The sequence below is a fragment of the Malaclemys terrapin genome, chromosome 9 (assembly GCF_027887155.1).
Source record: "Malaclemys terrapin pileata isolate rMalTer1 chromosome 9, rMalTer1.hap1, whole genome shotgun sequence".
Taxonomy (NCBI): domain Eukaryota; kingdom Metazoa; phylum Chordata; order Testudines; family Emydidae; genus Malaclemys; species Malaclemys terrapin.
This window is the reverse complement of record NC_071513.1, coordinates 85,374,184-85,394,927: the sequence shown is the minus strand read 5'-3', so window position 1 is coordinate 85,394,927 and position 20,744 is coordinate 85,374,184. Positions and strand designations below refer to the sequence as shown.

The 20,744-nt window shown below is 41.6% G+C and overlaps 1 protein-coding gene across 5 annotated transcripts; it reads left to right on the top strand.

The window, feature by feature from the left end:
- Nucleotides 1-1,861: 1,861 nt before the first annotated feature.
- Nucleotides 1,862-20,291, top strand: SPTSSB (serine palmitoyltransferase small subunit B). 5 transcript variants are annotated; one of them, XM_054040623.1, is made up of 3 exons: nucleotides 1,862-2,149; nucleotides 9,353-9,588; nucleotides 18,619-20,291. In XM_054040623.1, exon 3 carries the CDS (start codon nucleotides 18,651-18,653, stop codon nucleotides 18,891-18,893), a length of 243 nt encoding a protein of 80 aa, XP_053896598.1. In that variant the 5' UTR covers nucleotides 1,862-2,149; nucleotides 9,353-9,588; nucleotides 18,619-18,650; the 3' UTR covers nucleotides 18,894-20,291. The 5 variants fall into 5 exon arrangements, with proteins under 5 accessions (XP_053896598.1, XP_053896595.1, XP_053896597.1 ...); XM_054040620.1 differs by having other exon boundaries at nucleotides 9,353-12,307; XM_054040622.1 differs by lacking the exon at nucleotides 9,353-9,588 and adding an exon at nucleotides 6,515-6,633.
- The last annotated feature ends 453 nt before the right edge of the window (nucleotides 20,292-20,744 follow it).

Here is a 20,744-nt window from a genome sequence, read left to right as displayed (position 1 = left end):
GGGAACAAACGCTAGTAGCAATAATAGGGCTCAGATGTTCCTAGATGTGCTTGCTGATCAATTCCTTCATCAAGTGGTAGCTGAACCGACGAGGGGGGGGGCATTTTAGATTTGATTCTGGTAAGTAGTGAGGACCTCGTTGAGGAAGTGGTAGTAGGGGACAATTTGGGCTCCAGTGATCATGAGCTAATTCGGTTTAAACTAAATGGAAAGAGTACCAGAATTAAGTCAAAGACTAGGGTTTATAATTTTAAAAAGGCCAATTTTAACAAATTAAGGGGACTGGTAAGGGAAGTGGATTGGGCAAACATATTAATGGATCTAAAGGCAGAAGAAGCCTGGGATTACTTCAAGTTAAAGATGCATGAGCTGTCAGAGGCCTGTATCCCAAAAAAGGGAAAAAGATTACTAAGCAAGAGATTTAGACTGAGCTGGATGAGCGACCGACTCAAAGGGGCGATTAGGAAAAAACAGAAAGCGTACAAAGAGTGGAAGAGGGGAGTGATCAGCAAGGAAACTTACCTTAGTGAAGTCAGAGAATGTAGACATAGAGTGAGAAAGGCCAAAGGCCGTGTAGAGTTGGACCTAGCGAGGGGAATTAAAAGCAATAGTAAGAGGTTTTACAGCCATATAAATAGGAAGAAAACAAAGAAAGAAGAAGTGGAACCACTGAAGACTATTGCCGGAGAGGAGATTAAAGACAATCTAGGCATGGCACAATATCTCAATGAATATTTTGCATTGGTGTTTAATGAGACTAATGAAGGTATTAGGGTTACTAGCACCATTACAGAGGGGCATTCAGGATGGGGGATTACCGTATCCGAGGTAGAAACAAAACTCGAACACCTTAATGGGGCTAAGTCGGGAGGACCGGACGATTTTCATCCGAGAATATTCAAGGAATTGGCGCGGGAAATAGCAGGCCCATTAGCGATAATATTTAATGAATCTGTAAACTCGGGGGTGGTCCCGTTAGACTGGAGAATAGCTAATGTGGTTCCTATTTTCAAGAAAGGGAAAAAAAGTGATCCGGGTAACTATAGGCCTGTTAGTTTAACATCTGTAGTGTGCAAGGTGCTAGGGAAAATTCTGAAAGAGAAACTAGTTGAGGACCTGGAGGTTAATGGCAATTGCGATGGTTTTACGAAGGGCAGATCGTGCCAAACGAATCTGATCTCCTTCTTTGAGAAAGTAACGGACTTATTAGATAAGGGAAATGCGGTGGACCTAATATACCTGGATTTCAGTAAAGCGTTTGATACTGTACCCCATGAGGAATTATTGGTTAAACTGAAAAACATGGTGATTGATATGAAAATCCAGAGGTGGATAAGGAATTGGTTAATGGGGAGACTGCAGCGGGTCGTATTGAAGGGCGAACTGTCAGGTTGGAGGGAGTAGCAAAAGGGGAGGGGAGCACTTTGTGGGGCTACACCGGACAGCAAACCGCCGCTGCAACCTTGGGCTCCCTCACAGGCTGGGGGCCAGGGAGCTGCCTGCAGTGCCTCGGCCGCTTGCGTTTGTTTCCGCTGTGCTGTTGCAGGAGCCTGCAGAGGGCTGCTACACAGCAGCCAAGGGGCCCCTGTGATCTGCCGCTAGACCAGCCTCGGCGCGCCGGGCATGTCCGCTGCCTGGGCTCCCGAGCTGCAGGGGCTCGCCTCGTTTGCATGCCTGGTGCCCGGGGCGGGGGCGCGCCCAGGCCCCCGTCTCTCCTGTCTGCTCGGCTCGGCTCGCCGCAGCACTGGGGTAACTGCAACGCCTCCGCCTGCTCCGCGGGCGCCCCGGTCCATGGCCGCAGAGCGGGCTAAGCTAAGCGACACAAGTTGTTCGGCTACATTCTTCCGAGAAGTTGCATAACTGCCGCGGCGGAGGCTGGGCTAGACTCTCCCCAGGCCACTGCTTTGGGCTTGTCAGCGAGCTACTCCCATTGGGTTCGTGGTTTCTCTTTGTCAGTCATTAATCACCGCGATCAGGTTGGCTGTTAGGTGAGGTTTTAGCAGCAGTGAGAAGGGGCCGAGCAGGAAAAAAGACCTAAGTGGGAGAACCCAGCAGCCAGCTCAGTTTTCACACTTCTCCATGCAGTAGGGAGCCCAGCAGCTTGGAGCATCACTCATCCAGAGCTAGTGTAATACGCCTAGAAGCAGAGGTGAGAGTTTGCTTGTTCTTATATGGCACGGACACTAATTTTTCTACAATATTCCTTTATTTTTCCTTAAAGGAGAGAGAATCTCCTTGCCTATAAGTAGTTCAAGATAATTCCTCGATATTTCCATGAACCATACTAAAGGAGGTGTAAGTAATTGTGCTTTACTTATGTTATAAGGGTTCATTTGTCTGACGATCTTACAACTGATACAGGACTGTGGACTAAAGGAAGAAAGATAGTTTGGGGATTAAGTGTTGGGATTTGGGAGATTTTAATTCCCAGATCTGTGTGATCCCAGATAAATTATTTCTGCAACAGAGCTGAGTACCAAACTCTTTTGTAAATCTGGGATTAATGTCTCTTTGCCTCAGTTTCCCTACCTGTAAAATGGGGATGATGATAATATGGCACTATTTCAGAGGAGGTTTCTTATAAGACATTTATTAATGTTTGTGAAGAGATCAGATACTGTGGCAATGAGGCGGGGGGGCAGATAAGTACCTATATAAATTATTTCAACTAAAAAAACAACTAGTTCCAAACTATATATTATCTGTGCTCCTTTTCCCTCCATTATACGTTTACTTCACTGTCCTCTCCCTTTCTCTCCAAATAACTGGACAAGTATGGTACATCTTAGCAGCCTACGCAAAAGAGGAAATCATTAGCTGTCCTAGGGCACATTCTGTTCCAACCTCTGGTAGTCTCATGTCGGGAATGAGAAAAAACAACTTACTATGTGATAGACTCCAGAAAGCAAATAAAATGGGTGAGATTACCTAGTTCAAAACATTCTGTAAGATGTGTGTGTGATGTATATGTTTCCAAAAGATGTATGGTTTAAACAGTGAAGTGAGGAATACTGTAGCAGGAGCACAGGACTGGGAGCCAGGAATTTCTAAGCTCTTTGATCTTGGACAAGCCACTTTTGTTTGTGCCACTTCGGTGTAGTTGTTACTTATTATTTGTATTATGGTAGTATTCAGGGGTCCTAACCAGAGTCTCATTATGCTAGGTGCTGTACTGACTTTAGTAAAGAACCCAGAGGCAGATCCTCAGCAAGTGTAAATTATCATGACTCCAGTGAAGTTAGTGGAGCTGATACAACTTACACTAGTTACGAGGATCTGCCCACCAAGAATTTGGCATCTTAATTGTAAAATGGGTGTAACAGGCAAGCAAAGGGAAGGGAGTAACGGAGGAGGGAGGATGAGGGTTGTTGGCACCAAGGGACTACTACCCCTGAATGGAATCTTTAAAAATGGCTCCCCGTGGTACTTTCTTACCAATGAAAAAGGTCCACAGTAATTAACTTGCATATACTGTAGTTTATTTGAGAAGGAATTATACAAGCAGTAAAGGATTACATTAAGCACATAACTCCTGTGTTAGACATTAAAGAACTATACATTAAGAGCTATACATTCCTCTTAGTGAGCCTCTCTTTCACAAACATACACAAACAGGCCCAATGCTAGCCTCACACAGTTCCTGCTTTACCAATTCTATTTCTTCCCTCCAGGTCTAGTCTCCTTAGCCCTCTGGTCTGTCTCAGATTACCTCAAGGTGAGGCCTGGAAACCCCTAAGGTCACAGTCCTACTCGAGCCCACGGAGCAGAGTTTTGGCTACTATGTCTAGCATCTTCTTCAAGTGTCCATTAAGGAATCCCCTCTCTCCTTTTCTCAACAGTAATTTACTTTGCTTGATTATTATACTCTTTTTCCTCAAAAGAGTCACATGTCTCCAAAGTGGGCGTGTGGTTATTAATTTTAGCTAATTAGCATTTTGGAAAGGGCTGGGGTTACGAACAAAGACCACTCCATGCTTACTCACTCATCAATCATTCACTCTGGCTCTCTGCATGATGTCCTTGCTGTAGGGTCACTATAATGAGGTCGACCTGTGCGCCATGCTGGAATTTTATACATGTGATATTTACTTTTGCATGGGCCCATATTTGCCGACCAATAGGTTCTATATCAATCGCACTCAGGCTTTGCCAGTCCTTTATCAAATCTGCTTCTGCTTAAAGGGTCCCTTGCTCCCAGGAGCCTCTGCAGTTCTTCAGCCATGTTTAAGTCATGTCAGGTTATGCTCACACCATTCATTCAGCATGGCCACACCAAATTGGCACCATCCCAACAAGTGTCAACTCCCAGTTTTTAGCTTTCAAGCTTTTTTGGGCTCATATCACTGTTAATCCTGTTCTTTCTCCACCTGTAAAATAATACTTACCTGCTTTAAGGTAGAGATGGGTGAGGAGAGAAAAAAAAAAGGTATTCAAGTATTCTTGGAAATAAGCCCAACTGCTTCATTTGGCTGCCATTCATGATGTTTTTTGTCCATGTATTTGCAAATATTCAGTATGTGATTTTATTTATTTTGTTTATTTATATGAATATCTTCTGCACACAAGTACCATGAATACTAGTGTGAATACATGTGTCTGTGAGCATTCATGCCAGAAGTGCTTCCATGGCCATTGTGGAAGGGAAGGAGGGAGGTTTTGGCAGAGAAAGAGCCAGGGAAAAGATCAACATCAGTACAAGGAGGTAGGAGTAGGGTACAACCATCACCAGTGGGAACAGTGGTAGAGGGATCCCTAGAGAGGCGATAATTCAGGGGTGGGGACTTACTTGGTTAACCATCTGTGTGACAGGAGCATGGCCAGGCAGTGAAGCACACACCTGCCTCTGGTACTATTTGATGAATTGACATCCAGAAGTTAAAATGCTCTTATTATCTGATGAGAAACACTCCATCTCATGAAGCTATGGTACTGCTAACCATGTGTTCTCTGAATCTTTACCTCATGCTGCTTGTGGTGCAGCACAACTGTAGAACCCACCCACTGGGGGGGTGAAGATGAGAGTGAAGACTGAGCTGAACAGCTGGTGGGCATAGATGTTGGGTAACTGCATGCATTGCAAAGGAAAAATAACCTCACCGCACTTATGTCCTTCCCCCTATTTAGCAAGTACCATATTTTGTGCTGCTGCTGCTTTCCCGTGTGGAATAGTTCAAACCACAGTGGGAATCTACAGCATCCCTAATAGTCCCTATGGGTTCTCTTAGTAGGAGCATCAGCTTCCCTATCCCCAAGTCCGGATCACAAGTGTATTTTCTTTTGTGACCCCCTTGAAGTAAGATGTCAGAAGCTCATTATAGGGAGCATCTCCTCCCTATCCACTAGTAGTTCTACCTACCCTAGCTTCTCCAGAGGACAATCCACATGCTTCTTCCACCTCTCAAGAACTGGCACCGTGACAGCACCATGCCTCATCCACAGACAACCCTCTCATCCCACCCAAACAGATACACTGCTCTTCTCTGCTCCCTCATCCTATGAATGAACAAGAGTGCTCACAGTGTCCTCTGGTTCCAATGCCTTCCACAAGTCAGGGGTGTGCTTGCTTTTTTCAAAGTCAGATTGGTCAAATTAGACTTATGTCTGTGCAGCTATTGGCTGTAGCCTGCCATTCTTAGAAGTACCAGTTTGAAAGGGTGAATCTCTGATGACAGGGCTGTTTCCTGGAACCTGCATGGGTAATAAATGTCAATCTGAAAGATGCAGGCTCCTTTTTACTTCCACTTTTACCATAACTATCTCCATATTTTTTTCTATTGTGACCCAATGACTAGCATAAGCCGTTACCAGCAGGTCTCAGCTTCATTTTATTAGTGCAGCAAGGAGATATATTTGTACAACAAATTCTAACGTCTTCTACTTGATATCATTAATAGAACTAAGACAACATTCAACTTGTCAGATTACATATAACCTATATGTAGGCTTGGTAGGATTAGATTTTTATCAGCAAATGGCAATAAACATCAATTTCAGCTTAAACACACAAACAACATTTCCATTGATAATAATTGAAATTTACAGATAGGCAAAGTAAAGAAAATGCTGCTTAAGAATCCAGAGTTTGATTTAAGGATATTTACTTTGTATATTTTGACATGTGATGTTGACAATTTGTATTTTCATGGTTATAAAACTTTTGTGAATCTCAACCTCTACGCCCATTAAATAATTGTCTGACTACCCCACCTTATGAAAATTTAAATCAATAAAAAACTTAAAACCAATCATTTTTCATACCTATAGAATTTATATTGATAAAAAATAAAAAAACCCTTAAAAATAAACAAATTTATTTAAAAAAATCAAATTTGGCCAAGTCTACCTATACACAAAACCCAGTTAATACCATCAGCCCATATCAAAATGGCTTAGAGTTGAGCAAATCAGTTTCAATAAAATAAGAGCTAATCTGAAAGCTCTTTAGAGGTTCATAAAATCTTGATTAACTTTGTTTATACCTCCCCCCTCTCTCTATTTTTGTGACCTTCTGCAGGTGCTGTGTTTGAAGTTCTCTCAATGTTTCCAGCCTAGATTCTAGAACCATGGATTACTGGAAGGCTCCTGAGTGAGCTTGAAATTTCTTAACAAGACCAAAAAAAGATCTGGAGCAATGTCAGTTAAAAACATCTAGTAGTGCCCCTCCTTAAAGATCCCTTGAACTTTTTAGTATTATTTCCAATTTAAACCCAGTTCTGGATTCTTATCACCTACGAAGTTTAGGGTTTGGTTTTGGCCCATCTCTACTCAAAACTCTATAGAGTTGCACACACAATAAAAATTGGGGTGAAATGGTGACCCCATCGAACTCACTGGCAAAGATCTCTGGATTTGACCCATGTAGTACTCCACCTGGCCACCAATAAAATGCAACCATTTGCGGGGGGTGGCCACCACTAAAATGCAATCATTGGAGGTGGTGGGTAACAACTCACCTGCGTTTAAATGGCTCTGAAACACTCATCACCTACATCTGGAAGCTAATCAAGATATACTGTCCAGCTCACAACCTAAGAGGGGGAGTGAATGCAGAATGATGATGGTGACTGGGAGGGTTGGGAGACAGAGGATATGTACATTTGAACTGAAGTCAAATAGAGGAAGAAACAACAAATTGTGCACCAAAAAAACCTGAGAATTCTTTAGAGGGAGGAAAATAGCAAATATTGAAAGAATATATTTGTACTGCAAACGTATTCTAGCAATACATAGACTGAAGAAAAGAGGTCTAGATACTACTGTGATAAGCACATTACAAGGGAATAGATGGGAGAGGCTTCATATTCTTTTAGATGGCAAAAAGGAGAATAGGGAAAGAAGGACAAAACCAAGAGTGCTACAGTAAGTTAGTCTTCAATGTGAATATTGACAATCTTTGATTTCCCTGAAGGTTGTTTGACTGTTCCTAGTTAAAAAAAAAATTGAAATATTTCCTATGTTTTGGACTTGGCTATGCTTTGAGGAGTTGATATCCCCTCCTCAGACCAGATTCCATTGGAAGCTATAGATCAGCTCCACATTCTTGGAGCGTTGACAGGTGTAATTGTGAATGGAACATCTGTTGAGCAATCTGAGATTTGCTTTCTCTAATCTAAATTTCTTCCTAGATCAGTGGAAACGGTATTATGAATAGTCGTCATACTGGCTTTGCATGCTTTATGACTTCAATGCAGGAGTAAATAGTAGTTCAGGGACTGTCATTGTCAACACACTGCAACCCATGTAGAAATACATTCTCAATCTGGCAAGAATCTACCAGTTATAATTAGTTATCATGCAACTCCTATGAGTTATGGGAGTCACATGCCCAGGGCCAGGCACCTCTAATGGCAGTTGAGAAACTATTTAAAAGCTGCCAAAGCAGCAGTCAGCTAAGGTCTGGGTGTGTTTGCGGGGCCAGACAGAAGGAAATTCTGTGTGGATTTTGAGGGGTGCAGTGTAGTTTAACTGCTCTGCTACTCCTGTAGTGGCTCTGGATTACAAAAATCTATCTGCACTGTTTGATGTTATGTCGTTGCACTCTTCTGTAACTCAAATGGCTAAACAAAAAAAAATTCACCTTTGGGTTATAACCAAGCATGGAAAATTTCAGCCCAAAACCAGGGGTTCGGTGCTATTTAAAATGGGAGCCTGAACATGACTATTTATCTTTGTCTGTTGAAAGACCTATAATAAGTCTCTGTAACATAGCAATAGCATTCCCCCTGGTAAATGTGAATAGTGAAATAAATGCCACGATTTAGTGTTAAGTAACTGGGGCCTTTATCAAACTCCCACTGAAGGCAGTAGGAGTTGGATTGGGCTCTTAGACCTTCTGTACATTTGCATTTTTCTTAGTTTAAAAAAAAAAAGCTCCCACAACTGTGAGAGTGCTAGTGTAAACAGGCTTCGTTGGCCACTGGCATTCTTACCTCTGAGCATAGTTGGACAGCATTGTGGTTAAAACACCAGTACCTTACCAGAGTGGTAAGCTTGAATGAAGCAACTAAGTGGTACGCACTGCTGAGGCTACAATGGTGGCAAATTTCCAAAAATCTAGTTTAGATGCAGCCTTAGCTTCACCTCCTACATACAAAATGCCTGAAACATATACAGGAATTATTGCACTAAAACTAAACTTCCTTTCTAATGGTGTTCCATGTACCAAATGAACTTAAAATGATACATGTATACAATTTCAGTTTCTCTAGATTAATATACAGTAATATAAGACCAGGTGTACATAGAGCTCTGGATGTTGTTGACGCAGAAAACAAACACCAAGAGTTTGCCCACACTAGGAAATTGACTGCAATAGCTATTCCAGTCAAAGCTGTTCCATAACAGCTATTGTGGAATAGTTTCTCATGTGAACACTTTTAGTTTGGAATGAAAGTGCCTTTTGCTGAATTAGCTTAATTCACAAAGTGGATTAAGCTAAACTGGAAAAAGGCACTCAAACTCCCACCTATCTTATTCTGCAATAACTTACCTGTGTAAACCCTCAGTGTGCTTAAACATTTAAAAAGGTGCCTTGTAGGCAAAGCACATTGGTAAAATGAATGACGCATTAGGACTATTTATCCCTGCCTCATTCAGGTTGCATTTATAGAAGTGTAAATCTATTGAAGTCAATGGACTTGCTCCAGACATTTTACACTAGTGCCAATACAAGTAGACAGAGTTTGGTACTCAGTATTTGAGATGGAAGGAGTGCAATGAATAAGACTGGGATGCAATCACTTAACAGTGAGAAACAAATCCATTTACTGCAATAAAATTAGATATAGCTAAATTAATGTAGTAATAGTGAAAGATAAGTAATTTGCATAGTTTTTTTTTTTTAAATTGACAGGTAGTGAAATTCATCCCTGTACAGAGGGCCAGTACAAGCCTATGCCCAAATTAAATCCATAGCATGACTGATGGAACTACAACAGTGGGAAGATTTCCCAAAAACCTCAATGTAAATGCGAAGATTTTCCAAGAGGACCAGTTGCAGCTGATCCTACTCCCACAGAAATCAATCGAATCCTAGGAGCAAGATCTAAACCCTGCTATGGCACTAGCAATGCTTGTGCTCTATTTCAGGTATCTGAGCGTGGACATGAGATTCCTGATTCTCCACTACCTGGTTTTACCACCATATAAAGACACTGTCATCCTGATCTGATAGCATTGTATGCATTCTTTGCTCAAGTGTAAAGGAACACACAAAATGTGAACCAGCAGAGGAGACTCAGCGTCCAGATGTGTTACAAACCCAGTGGGTGTTTATAACCCTAGTGTTTTTCCTATTCTAAATTCCTTTTCCTCTATCTATGCTAGCCACCCAAACTGGTTTAGCTAGAACAGCGTTTTAACTAAATTAAAACATGCTTTTCAAACATATTTCAGAGTCTAGTGTAGACTGGCTACACCATAAGGAATTTTTTTTTTTTTTTGGCCAAGAATTTTCCACCAACGCGATCAACAGTGCAGCCACCAGTCTGAGTCCTAGAGCCTGAACAAGGCTCCAGGTGCCCACCAGTACCTTAAACACCATGTTGTCTAACCCAGTTCAGAGCAGGATTAAGTGACAATGACACAGTAGAGTTTTTAAAGAGAAATGAGCCCAGTGTCAACAAGCACTGAAACTCTCTCTGTAGACTGATCTAATCAGAGGTGTGTCAATGGGCAGGAAAATCAGGTTGTGATTTAGATCCAAGAAAGCTGAGCTGCTTTTCAGGTTTCTCCTTTCATCCTGCTCCAGAAGGAGGGACTGAGTTTGCCAGTGATTTCTAGTGTTTTTTAGACTGAATTCCATTCATTTTATTCATAGCTGGTTTTAACTCTTCCATGATCTTTAAATAGGAAATAACTTTGGTTAGCTGACTGATACTTAAAAAAAAATCTTAAGTAGTCCAGCAGCAAAATAAACCAATGCTGAGAAACCATCTTCTCATTTCCTCCCAACTAGGAGAAACTGCAGAGAAAATGTTGCTGAAAAAGAGGGATTCTAGGGGTTGGAAATGCAGCAAGAACAGTATTTTGCATAGTATCTTGGTGCTTTGGCTGTAAGCAAGAAGTGGAGATGTGTATGCACATAGAGCAGTAGAAGGAAGGAAGAAACTTTTAATTAGGACATTTCTGCAGTTTTAAAAGAAGTAAAATTCCAGATCAGTTTTTGTTATTGGGTGATATTTGTATAATGATCCATTGAGACTGGGATTCTGAGACCAGACGAGCTAATGCAGGACCCTTAAAATGTGCAGGGGAGGGTCACCTGGTACCTGTGAGGAAGATGGCTGCTTAGTTCCGGACCTCCTCACTCCCCACATATCAACTACTCATCTCTAATAATTACTTTCCTAGGCAGTAAGCTCCTGTCATAAAAGTTTAAATTAATTCCCTGGATAAACTTCAAATTGTTGAATATGGATTCCAATGAAAAAAATGAGGGCCAACAAAAGACCTAATTAGCTGAAGGGGGAGACCACAAGGCCACAGCAGAACCTAGGCCAGGATATCGCAGCACTGAAAGAATTCCTTACAGAAAGACTGGATTCAATCTCTAAAGAGCTATGTGATGTAAAAGCTGAAATGGCTTAGTTGGAAAATGAGCTACACAAGACTGCCATTGAAAACAGTGAAATTAAAGAAAAAAACTGTTTCCTTAATCTTACAGTAAGAAAACAGATCTCAAAGAAACAACCTTCACATCTTGGGCATTACTGAGGTATCTAAAGAAGGATATTACTTTCTTCAGAGGCTGCTCCCTGACATACTTAAATTGGACTCCCAGCTGCCCCCATTAGATATTGAAAGGGCTCACTGAATGTCTGGTACTACAAGGCAGGAGTCTGATAAGCCCAGATCCATAATCTTCGAGCTGCGGAAATTCAATGATAAAGTAATGTTAATGGATACTGCCAGAAGCCAAAACCCTTATGTAGACACAAAATTTCTCTTTTTTTCCTGACATCTCATCTGAGCTTAACAAAAAGAGGGCTGCGTTCAATGGCATGAAGCAAATCCTGAGGGGACCAGTGCCAGATACAGCATCATGTATCAATCCACCTTCACTATGGATTTAGCAGGTTCCACAAGATTTTGCAAGACCCTTTTCTAATAAAAGGCATTCCTGTAATACTGGGAGGAGATTGGAATGCTGTGCTAGATAGACATCAGGACAAATCCAATTGCATGAAACCCAACTTTCAAAGCACAGTAGGCCAACCCTAACTGTTAATGAATTAACTTGATTTAACATATATATGGAGACTGGGACACCCCAAAGAGTATGACTGTACTTATTTCTCTACAGTACATTTATCTTACTACAGAACTGAATTTTTTCTTATATCTTTAGAACTGATTCCAGCATGACTAGAAGCAACTGTTGATCATATATTACTTTGAGATCATGCTCCAATTATACTTACCAATGACACCGGTTACACTTCATTAAAATCTTCTGGGTGGAAGCTGAGCACTGTGCTACTAAAAGACAAAATTGTGTTCTGCAATTGATTCAACCATCTCTGCCTTCATATAAGAAAATAAGCATGCAGTTACCATCTTTTGGGAAGCTCCTGTAAGGCATGAATACATAAAGTATGCCTCCCAAAAGAAGAAAGAGAGACTCAAGTTACTAGATTCTCTGGACAAGGAAATGGATGTGTTGCAGAGAACACACAAGACTGACCCAAATACAGGTCTGTCTCATTTTACGCGGGGGTTCCGTTCCGCGGTTAGCGCGTAAAGCGAAAACCGCATATAGCCAAAACCCCATTGAGTTCAATGGCGAGTGAAATCGCCCGCACTACAGGTATAGTATTAAAACTGTTTGTTTTTATTTTATTTTATTTTATTTTTTGCCAAACGCGTATAGTTGAAATCGCGCATATTAAATGCGCGTAAGATGCGACAGACCTGTAATGAAAACCTTCAACGTTCTCTAATCAATGCCAAATATAAATATAATGAATGCTTATCCAGCCAAGTCAAATTTACACTCAAGAGGGTCAAACAAAGAAATTATGAATGGAGAGATAAGGCAGGTAAACTGCTTGCCAGAAGACTTAATACTTTTTTCTTGTTACAAGAAGACAGGAGTGCCATCCTTGAACCAATATTTATAATCATTTAAAGCAATTCTATCAACCTTTATATAAATCAGAATGACTAATAAATTTAATTGAAGGCCTACCTTTTAATACCCTAATTTCAGAACAAGTGTTTATGGACTTCACAACACAAGAAATTGAATAGGCTATAAAAATATGAATTCAAGTATGGCCTCTGGGATGGACGGCTATTTCCATGTTGTGCATGAATTTCTACGTTTTGTTCCATTATGTGCTTATATTTTATATAAAACAATAAAAAAATCAAATTTTAAAAAATGTGCAGGGGCTCCAAACATCCAGAGGATTTATTCTTTATTTATTTCCATATCTAGTCCAGCCGTTATGAAGTAATCTGGCTGGCTCATGAGTTGTAAGTCTGCCTGGCACCTCCAGAAGCCTTGAGACTTGAAGTAGTGTTTGTGCTTAAAGCCAGCTCTGAGTTAATGTAAATGGGTCTTAGTAAAAGGCATCTGTGCCAGGAGAACACTGGATTTTCTTGCGTCTTGTTCATGGATCAGTTGGTTTAAGATGGCTTTGGTTCTTGCCATCTACATGGGGTTTTTTTATAATTTATATCAAATTCCATTACCCTGAGATGCTCTTTCCATTTGGTATGTTTCCAAAAACCCCACTCAAAATGAATGTGTCAGTATATTAAATGTGGAAGTGGAAGTGTGTCAGTAGCAGGAACAGAGACTTTAAAAATTAGTCTGTCTTTATTTAGATGAACCTTTATATTTTATTTAGAGACAGCATAGCCCAGTGTTCAGAGCACTGTAGTGAGTCAGTGGACCTGAGTTCTGTCTATTTAGGAACTTGTATATTGTGCTCTTTACTGTAGTGTCTGAGCAACTCAGGATCACTAGTGAATTTGTCCTCACAGCAACCCTATGAGGTGAGGTACAGAGAGCAGCGGTCAGCAAACTATGGCCTGTGGGCCACATCGGGCCACCAGCTGATTTTATCTGGCCCTCGAGATCCTGCTGGGGAGTGGGGTCTGAGGCTTGCCCCACACTCCAGCTGGGGAATGGGGTCGGGAGGCGCTCCATGCGTGCCGTGGCTCCTGGAAACAGCGGCATGTCCCCCTCTGGCTCCTATGCGTAGGAGCAGCCAAGGGGCTCTGCACGCTGCCCCCACCCCAAGTGCCACCCCCACAGCTCCCATTGGCTGGGAACTGTGGCCAATGGAAGTTACAGGGCAGCGCCTGCAGACAGGGCAGCGCACAGAGCTACCTGGCCACACCTCCGCGTAGGAGCTGGAGGGGGGACATGCCACTGCTTCCAGGAGCTACTTGAGGTAAGCACTGCCCAGAGCCTGCACCCCAACCTCCTGCCCCAGCCCCACTTCCCCTCCTGCCCTCCAAACCCCTCGATCCCAGCCCAGATCACCCTCCTGCACCCCAAACCCCTCATCCCCAGCCCTACCCCAGAGCCCTCACCCCCAGCCAGAGCCCCCTCCTGCACCCCAACCTCAATTTTGTGAGCATTCATGGCCCACCATACAATTTCCATACCCAGATGTGACCCTCATGCCAAAAAGTTTGCCCACCCCTGGAGCAGAGTAAGGGATTTGTTAGATTTTACACAAGAAGTCTGTGACTGAGCTGAAAACTGAACTCAGGTCTCCTCAGTCCCATTCAAATGCCTTATCTGCATCCATCTTACCTATTCTGCTCTATTCTTGACATCTGCCATTGTTGTACTTAAAGTACTGCACAGGATCTTTTCAGGGGGAATAAGACAAAACGCCACATTTATTGGTAATACATGTGTTCTTTAAACTGTATCATATGCATATATTACACTTACACTCACACACACACACAAACACACTCCGTCTTGTTGTTACCAATTAGTTGCTCCCCTTAACTTCACTGGACAGGTGAGTTAGATGGGGGAGGGGGTGGAGCCGGGCTTCTGCCAATCCGGATCGATGCTCCCATGTTGACAAGACGAGACCCGGGGTCCTCTGCAAGACACCTCACTTTTATAGCAGCTTTCCTCTTATGCAAATCTATACCAGATTCAAACTCTGTGTCTGTGTCCATTGGTCCTTTGTGCTGCTTTCTTTTGAGTGTTGTCCCAATGCTGCAAAGAGGGTGTTTCCAAAAGAAGGTGCTTGCTTCTAACCCCCGAGGCCCTCGGTATGTCTGCTTGTCTTTAATGAGCCCACTTGACACGTTTTATTGTCCTTGGGTCTGGCTCCCAGCCCCTCTCCAACAGTTGAGACTGTCTGGAGGTGCTGCCTTCCATGCCTTCCTCATTCACACCTCATTCATTCAACAGGGCAATTGATTGGGGGGGGGGGGGGGGAAGAGCTCTTGTTTTACTGCTAGCAAAAAGAAATGTTCCTTCTATCTTATTCTATCCTTAGGGGCTATAATATTATACCAAGGGCAATGCAAAGTTTCTAAATGAGGCTTTGATACAAAGTCCCATGAAAACAGAGGTCACACGTAACCCACAAGGTTATATGAAGAGGCACAATGTAAAGTCATATGAAAATGATTAGAGATTTATCTACACCATTGACTTCCTGGTGACTATGGGAAAGTCACTTTGCAAATGGTGACACTGAAGCATAGAGAGGTAAACTGGGAATAATGATACCCTCATTTGTAAGGCATTGTGAGAGCTACCACTGAAAAGATCTATGTTATTTTATTACTTCAGACTTGACCTTTCTCACTAAAAATTATTCCTGGCAGATATTCTAATGCTGACGGGGCAGCTCTGGGCCTGGCCTAATACTAATACACTAGAATGTAGGTCTGTCAGACTTGGGAGAATTCTTAAAAGCTTTTTGGCTTTTTCTAGTTCAGTGGAACACATTGTTAACAGCTTAGAGATCGGATCATTCCTCTACAAAGAGCAGGATCCGTCTGATCTCTTCCTCTGAGGGATCCATCAAGAAGACCTCTCAACGGCTGGACACCCACTGGAGTCAGGAAGGATTTTTTCCCCACTGCACAATTGGTTAGATGCATTTTGGGCAGAGTGGTAGGAGGGGTTGCCTTCATCTAGTTACAGCTGGAGACAGGACACAGAACAGCCTGGACCACTGCTCTGATGTGGCACAGAGAATCCTCTAGAAAGGATGCCTGGTGGGGGTATCTTGTTCACATGCTTATGGTCATACTGATAGCCAGATTTCAGGTCAGGAAGGCATTTTCCCCAGGTCAGATTGGCCAGGAGCTGGGGCAGGTGTTGGCTTCTTCTGCAGCACAGGGTTTGGTTCACCTGCTAGGATCAGCTGGGTACATCTCACCTAATCAATTCCCGTCATTGCAGGGACCTCATGCATTGGTGGCATCTCAGTCTCCTGTTATCTGCCTGTAGTACACAGTTCAGTCTCCAAAGGACTGAAATAATTTGGTCTAACTGAAGACATTGGGCTTAATAGAGGGATAGTTGGATGAAGTGTAATGATTTGTGATATACAGGAAGTCAGACTAAATGATCTAATGATCCCTTGTGCCCTTAGACTAGAGCCCTGCACGGCTACACAATTTATATCTGCGATGCGGATATCCAGAAAATAAATTTGTATCCATGGAGCTGCAGGGCTCTACTGGAAACCACAGCAGCAGCATGTTGGGCCACTGCTCCCAAGCGCCAGCACCCCACACCTGCAGCAACTCTGGTGTGGCTAAACCCGCGCAGGCACCAGGCTCACTGGCGGCTATCCCAGATCATGCTAGTGGTTCACAAGCTCCTGCACAGGAGTCCATTCCACTCAGCGGTCTGCATATCCTGGGGGAAGGTCCAGCACTCTGTCCTTGTAGCTAGGTGAATTATTGCTATCGTGGAACTGTAAAACAAATAAAAGTGGGAAGATGCACCAAAATATTATGGAAGAGGAAAGTAGAGGAGATGCAGTACTGCCCATCTTCAAAGATCCGAAACCATGAGTCAAACACCCCAAAATCATGAGATCAGCCCCAAAATTATGAGGTTTTTTTAAAGTCAAATCATGTTTATAGCTTGTCTTGACTTTTTAACTCCTCTCTACTCCTCTGCTAGTCTGTGTGATAATTTCAGGTTGAAAAGACAATCTTTAGTATGCACGTCTCTCCCTGGCTGCTCAGAAGGAGATTCCACTTTCCCACTCCTCACCCTTCAGACATAGTCTTCAGTGCTCCTAGTTCTAATTGCCTTGATATGAGGGGAGGGATAGCTCAGCGGTTTGAACATTGGCCTGTTAAACCCTGGGTTGTGAGTTCAATCCTTGAGGGGGCCATTTAGGGATTGGGGCAAAAATTGGGGATTGGTCTTGCTTTGAGCAGGGGGTTGGACTAGATGACCTCCTGAGGTCCCTTCCAACCCTGATACTCTTCTATGAAATACTATGAGATAACTAAGAATGTCTGCTGGGAGACTCCTCAGTTAAGCTTTCAGACTGGCCCTTGGAATGAATGATGTCCATATGACTCAATTATAAAGCTGATCAGAACAGTTTTCCATCGGCAAATGCTGTTTTGTCAAAACAAACATTTTATGGACACACCAATTTCAATTAAATTTTTAGTGGAAAAACTTAAACGATTTGAAATCAAAATGGAATATTGTGTTCTAACTTGTTTGTTTTGGTTCATCTTAATTTTAACCTTTTAATTTATAGAGATATTAAAAGAAAACAATTGGACAGAAGTTGCATTTTGACCAGCTCTGGGCAATTGGTAGCAGTTTCCCATCTGGACGCAAGCATAAAAGAGCCTAAAAGCTGGCTTAACTGGCCATTGGAGGATGTTGACATAAGAGTATCACACCATCCTCAACTCCCAGCTTCTGAAGTGGAGGTGGTGGGGAAAATGGGGTGAGTTCAGAGCATCTCTAGGCCCGGGCAGTCCATGCCAGTTGGTGTAGCCCTTTGGGGGTCACAGGCAACAGGCAATACCCTGATGCTGCTCTACCTTATGCCAGGAAGCTGCCACTAAAGAATGGAGATCACAATGGTGGCTTAAAGCCTGTCCTTCACCCCACTTCCCCAGTCTTGAACCAAGGACAGATCTATGTGAATGAATGTCTCTACACATGGTACTTAAAAAAAACAAAACCTATTTTCTGTGAAATATAGAACAGCTGTTTATAATCACTTAATCGCTATTTTCACTGTAGGCTGATTTTGTGTCATCCTGAATTTAAAGAAAGCATCAACATAACAGAGTTCAAAACCACACTTAGAAACGCAAACAAAGGGCAAAGCACATCTCTTGGCAACCATCTGCTCAGGTACTCTGGTCTCTGTATATAAGCAGGAATGCAGAATATCTAAAATTAGTACTTGTTGGGTAGCTCTGAGGAAAGAATTTTCCCTAGTTGTCTAAACTTTACTCAAACATTCCTCTCATTTCTAAAGTTTGTGCTTTGATTTTATGGAAGTGTGCTGACAATACATCTTACAAGGTGAGCTAATTTAACCCTGTGGATCTGGGTAGATTAGACATTTTTCAAGTTCTGTTTTGATTTTCTGCAGGGTTGTTTTGTTTGTTTTTAAGAAATGGACTAAATGAAAAATGCAAAGGAGTTTGGAACGAGCAGCTCTTTTCTTTTAAATCTCATCCTTATTCCGGAAGTATATGAGTCTACTCTCCCAGTATGCAGAACTGGGGCCAAAGCCTTCCCTCTGACTTCCATGTGAGCCTTTGCATTCAAGAGCAGAGGAGCCTTTAACTCCATTTATAGGATCGAATAAGAAAATATTCATAAATCCGGGATTTAAGAATTTTGAGTGCCCAACTGATACTTTATTTTTTCCAAATGGAATTTCTCCTCCTCCAAAACCGGTTATTATTAGTACTGACTCCAGGAAGATTAGAGACTTGTGATAACATAATACTTTATTTCTATTTGATGAACTTTACTATTTTGTGTAACAATTACAACACCCACAGCTGTGTATGTCATAGTAACTCACAGCATCAAGGCTTTTTCCACCTCTCTATCCAGGGCTTTCAACATTCCACTCATCCTCCATCTCAACTATAATGCATTGTTATTTGTTGTTACAGGTCAAGTTTCCTAAAGCCACTAAAAGCTGAAGATGGATATTAAGCGTGCGAAGGATTATCTGTACTGGCTATACTATCAATACCTACTGGTCACCTGTTGCTATGTGTTGGAGCCCTGGGAGCAATCCATGTTCCATACTATTTTTATTACTGTTTTTGCTATGGTGGTGTACACAGCTTATGTCTTTATACCTATCCACATCCATTTGGCGTTTGAGTTCTTCTCCCAGTTATTTGGAGACCAGCGTGAAAGTACTGTTGCCATTATGAACTGAATTTGCCAGGGTTGATGATGCAACAGCTACTATGTGAAATGTCTTCTTCCATGTTGGAGTTGTTTGTTTAGAAAAAGGTTTGTGTTTGCGGAAACAATGCTTCCTCGTACAAAAGCTAGCCTGCATAATTACCATAACTGAAAACCAGAATAATGCACTGATTCCTCACTGTATAGTTCATATTTAAATAAAACACGAGCACAGCTTTTATTCTGTGACTGTGCAACACCGACTATGGAATGCATTACTTAATATTCAACTTATCTACTGAGAATAGTGTTCCTATGTAGTAGATCCTCAATGTAGAGAAAACATATGTTCTTTAACAGTTAGAGACCTTATTTCTTTATCACACTGTGTCTAGAATCAGGATTTTTACACATATGGTTTTCACACTCAATCAGAATTTAATTTTAAGAGCACACATGAAAATGTATTGCAAACAGCAAAAAGTATCTATGATGGTAGTTGGTAGGCTATTATATTTTTTGAATACAAGAAAGCTGCTCCTCCCAGAAGGGTACATGGCAACTACCTTGCAAAACATGCAATCCTTTTCCCCATCCTAGTTTACAGTGTATCAGAAATGTGAGTCAAATATAACATGACCCAAGCAGCTGAAGTCTGTTTGTTTTAGTAGTCTGCTAATTTTTAAAATGGATGGTGTCATGATATAAAGGGATGGTTTGAGGCTTTTCTTTTAGATAATGAGAAATCAAGACTAGACGAGCATTAATCCAATTTTTAGTACCTACGCTTCTGCTGCTGGATTTATGCTGGTTTAATTGTAATAAGAATTTATTATACTGTAAGTAATCTTGCATTGTACTAAGAATGATGTACCAGATATTTAGTGAGTCTGACTTTTTTTTGTTTACACTCAACTTTGCTTGTTACAATCATCAATTTTTCCCCTTTCTACTACAATTCATTGGGGGAAAGCAAAGCATGTGTTTGTGCTAAAGGAAGATGATCTAGTAAACAGAGTGCAATTTTCTAATAATTGCAGAACGCTGAAGCATTTAGATGGAAGCTTTGATACAGAGGCCTCCTTTACAAAGGAGAAAGGAGATTTATTAAAACTGCCTTTGGGGAGTTTCTTAAACCATGAAAGCGTTTTATTGTACATCTGAATCAAACATGAATGCCAAAGAGAAAGCTATATATGCAGAATACATACCTTTTGCAACTGGCACTACTGCTAGTGAAAGTGAGATGCATAAAATGTAAATAGTTTTTGAAGTATGTTTACACAATTATAGCATGAAGAAATTTTCTAATTTTATCAAGGGGCATTGGGGTCCTGCATGATAAAAAGAATGGCAAATTCTGATGTCAAAAATAAGGCTATGTTTATATGCAGTTTTTCAAATGCAAAAATAAAGTTAAATTATTTTAAAACAGTGTCTTGAATGCATAATTCTCAGTTTTGCCTGTATCCATGTATTATATTCATCTAAATACTCTAACTCGCTCTCCCCTCTATCTGTGCAATCTGCTTTCCATTAGATAAACTTGGCTACTTTGTTGCCACTACCTTCTCTGTACGGTAATATCAACACATAATTTAGGAAACAATTTAATGAGATTTTTTGGTACATCACAACTAGAATATATTTAAATATATGGGAAATATAATTTAACCCACTTCAAGGCCCCTTTACACTGGCGAAGTGGCAAATAAGGGCTTTAGCATAAATGAGAATAACTGGGAGAAATGAGCAGGGGGAAAATTGCAACTGTTTTCCAAAACTGTGACTGTTTATGTAGAAGTTACTCTCACCTTTGACAGCTTTGAATGGCTAGCATTTAGGGCTCCCAGTGAAGTTGATAGCAAAAGCCCAATTGATA

Bases quoted from the DNA above. Each gene is read 5' to 3' on its own strand.
- SPTSSB (XM_054040623.1), top strand. From the start codon at position 18,651: ATGGATATTAAGCGTGCGAAGGATTATCTGTACTGGCTATACTATCAA.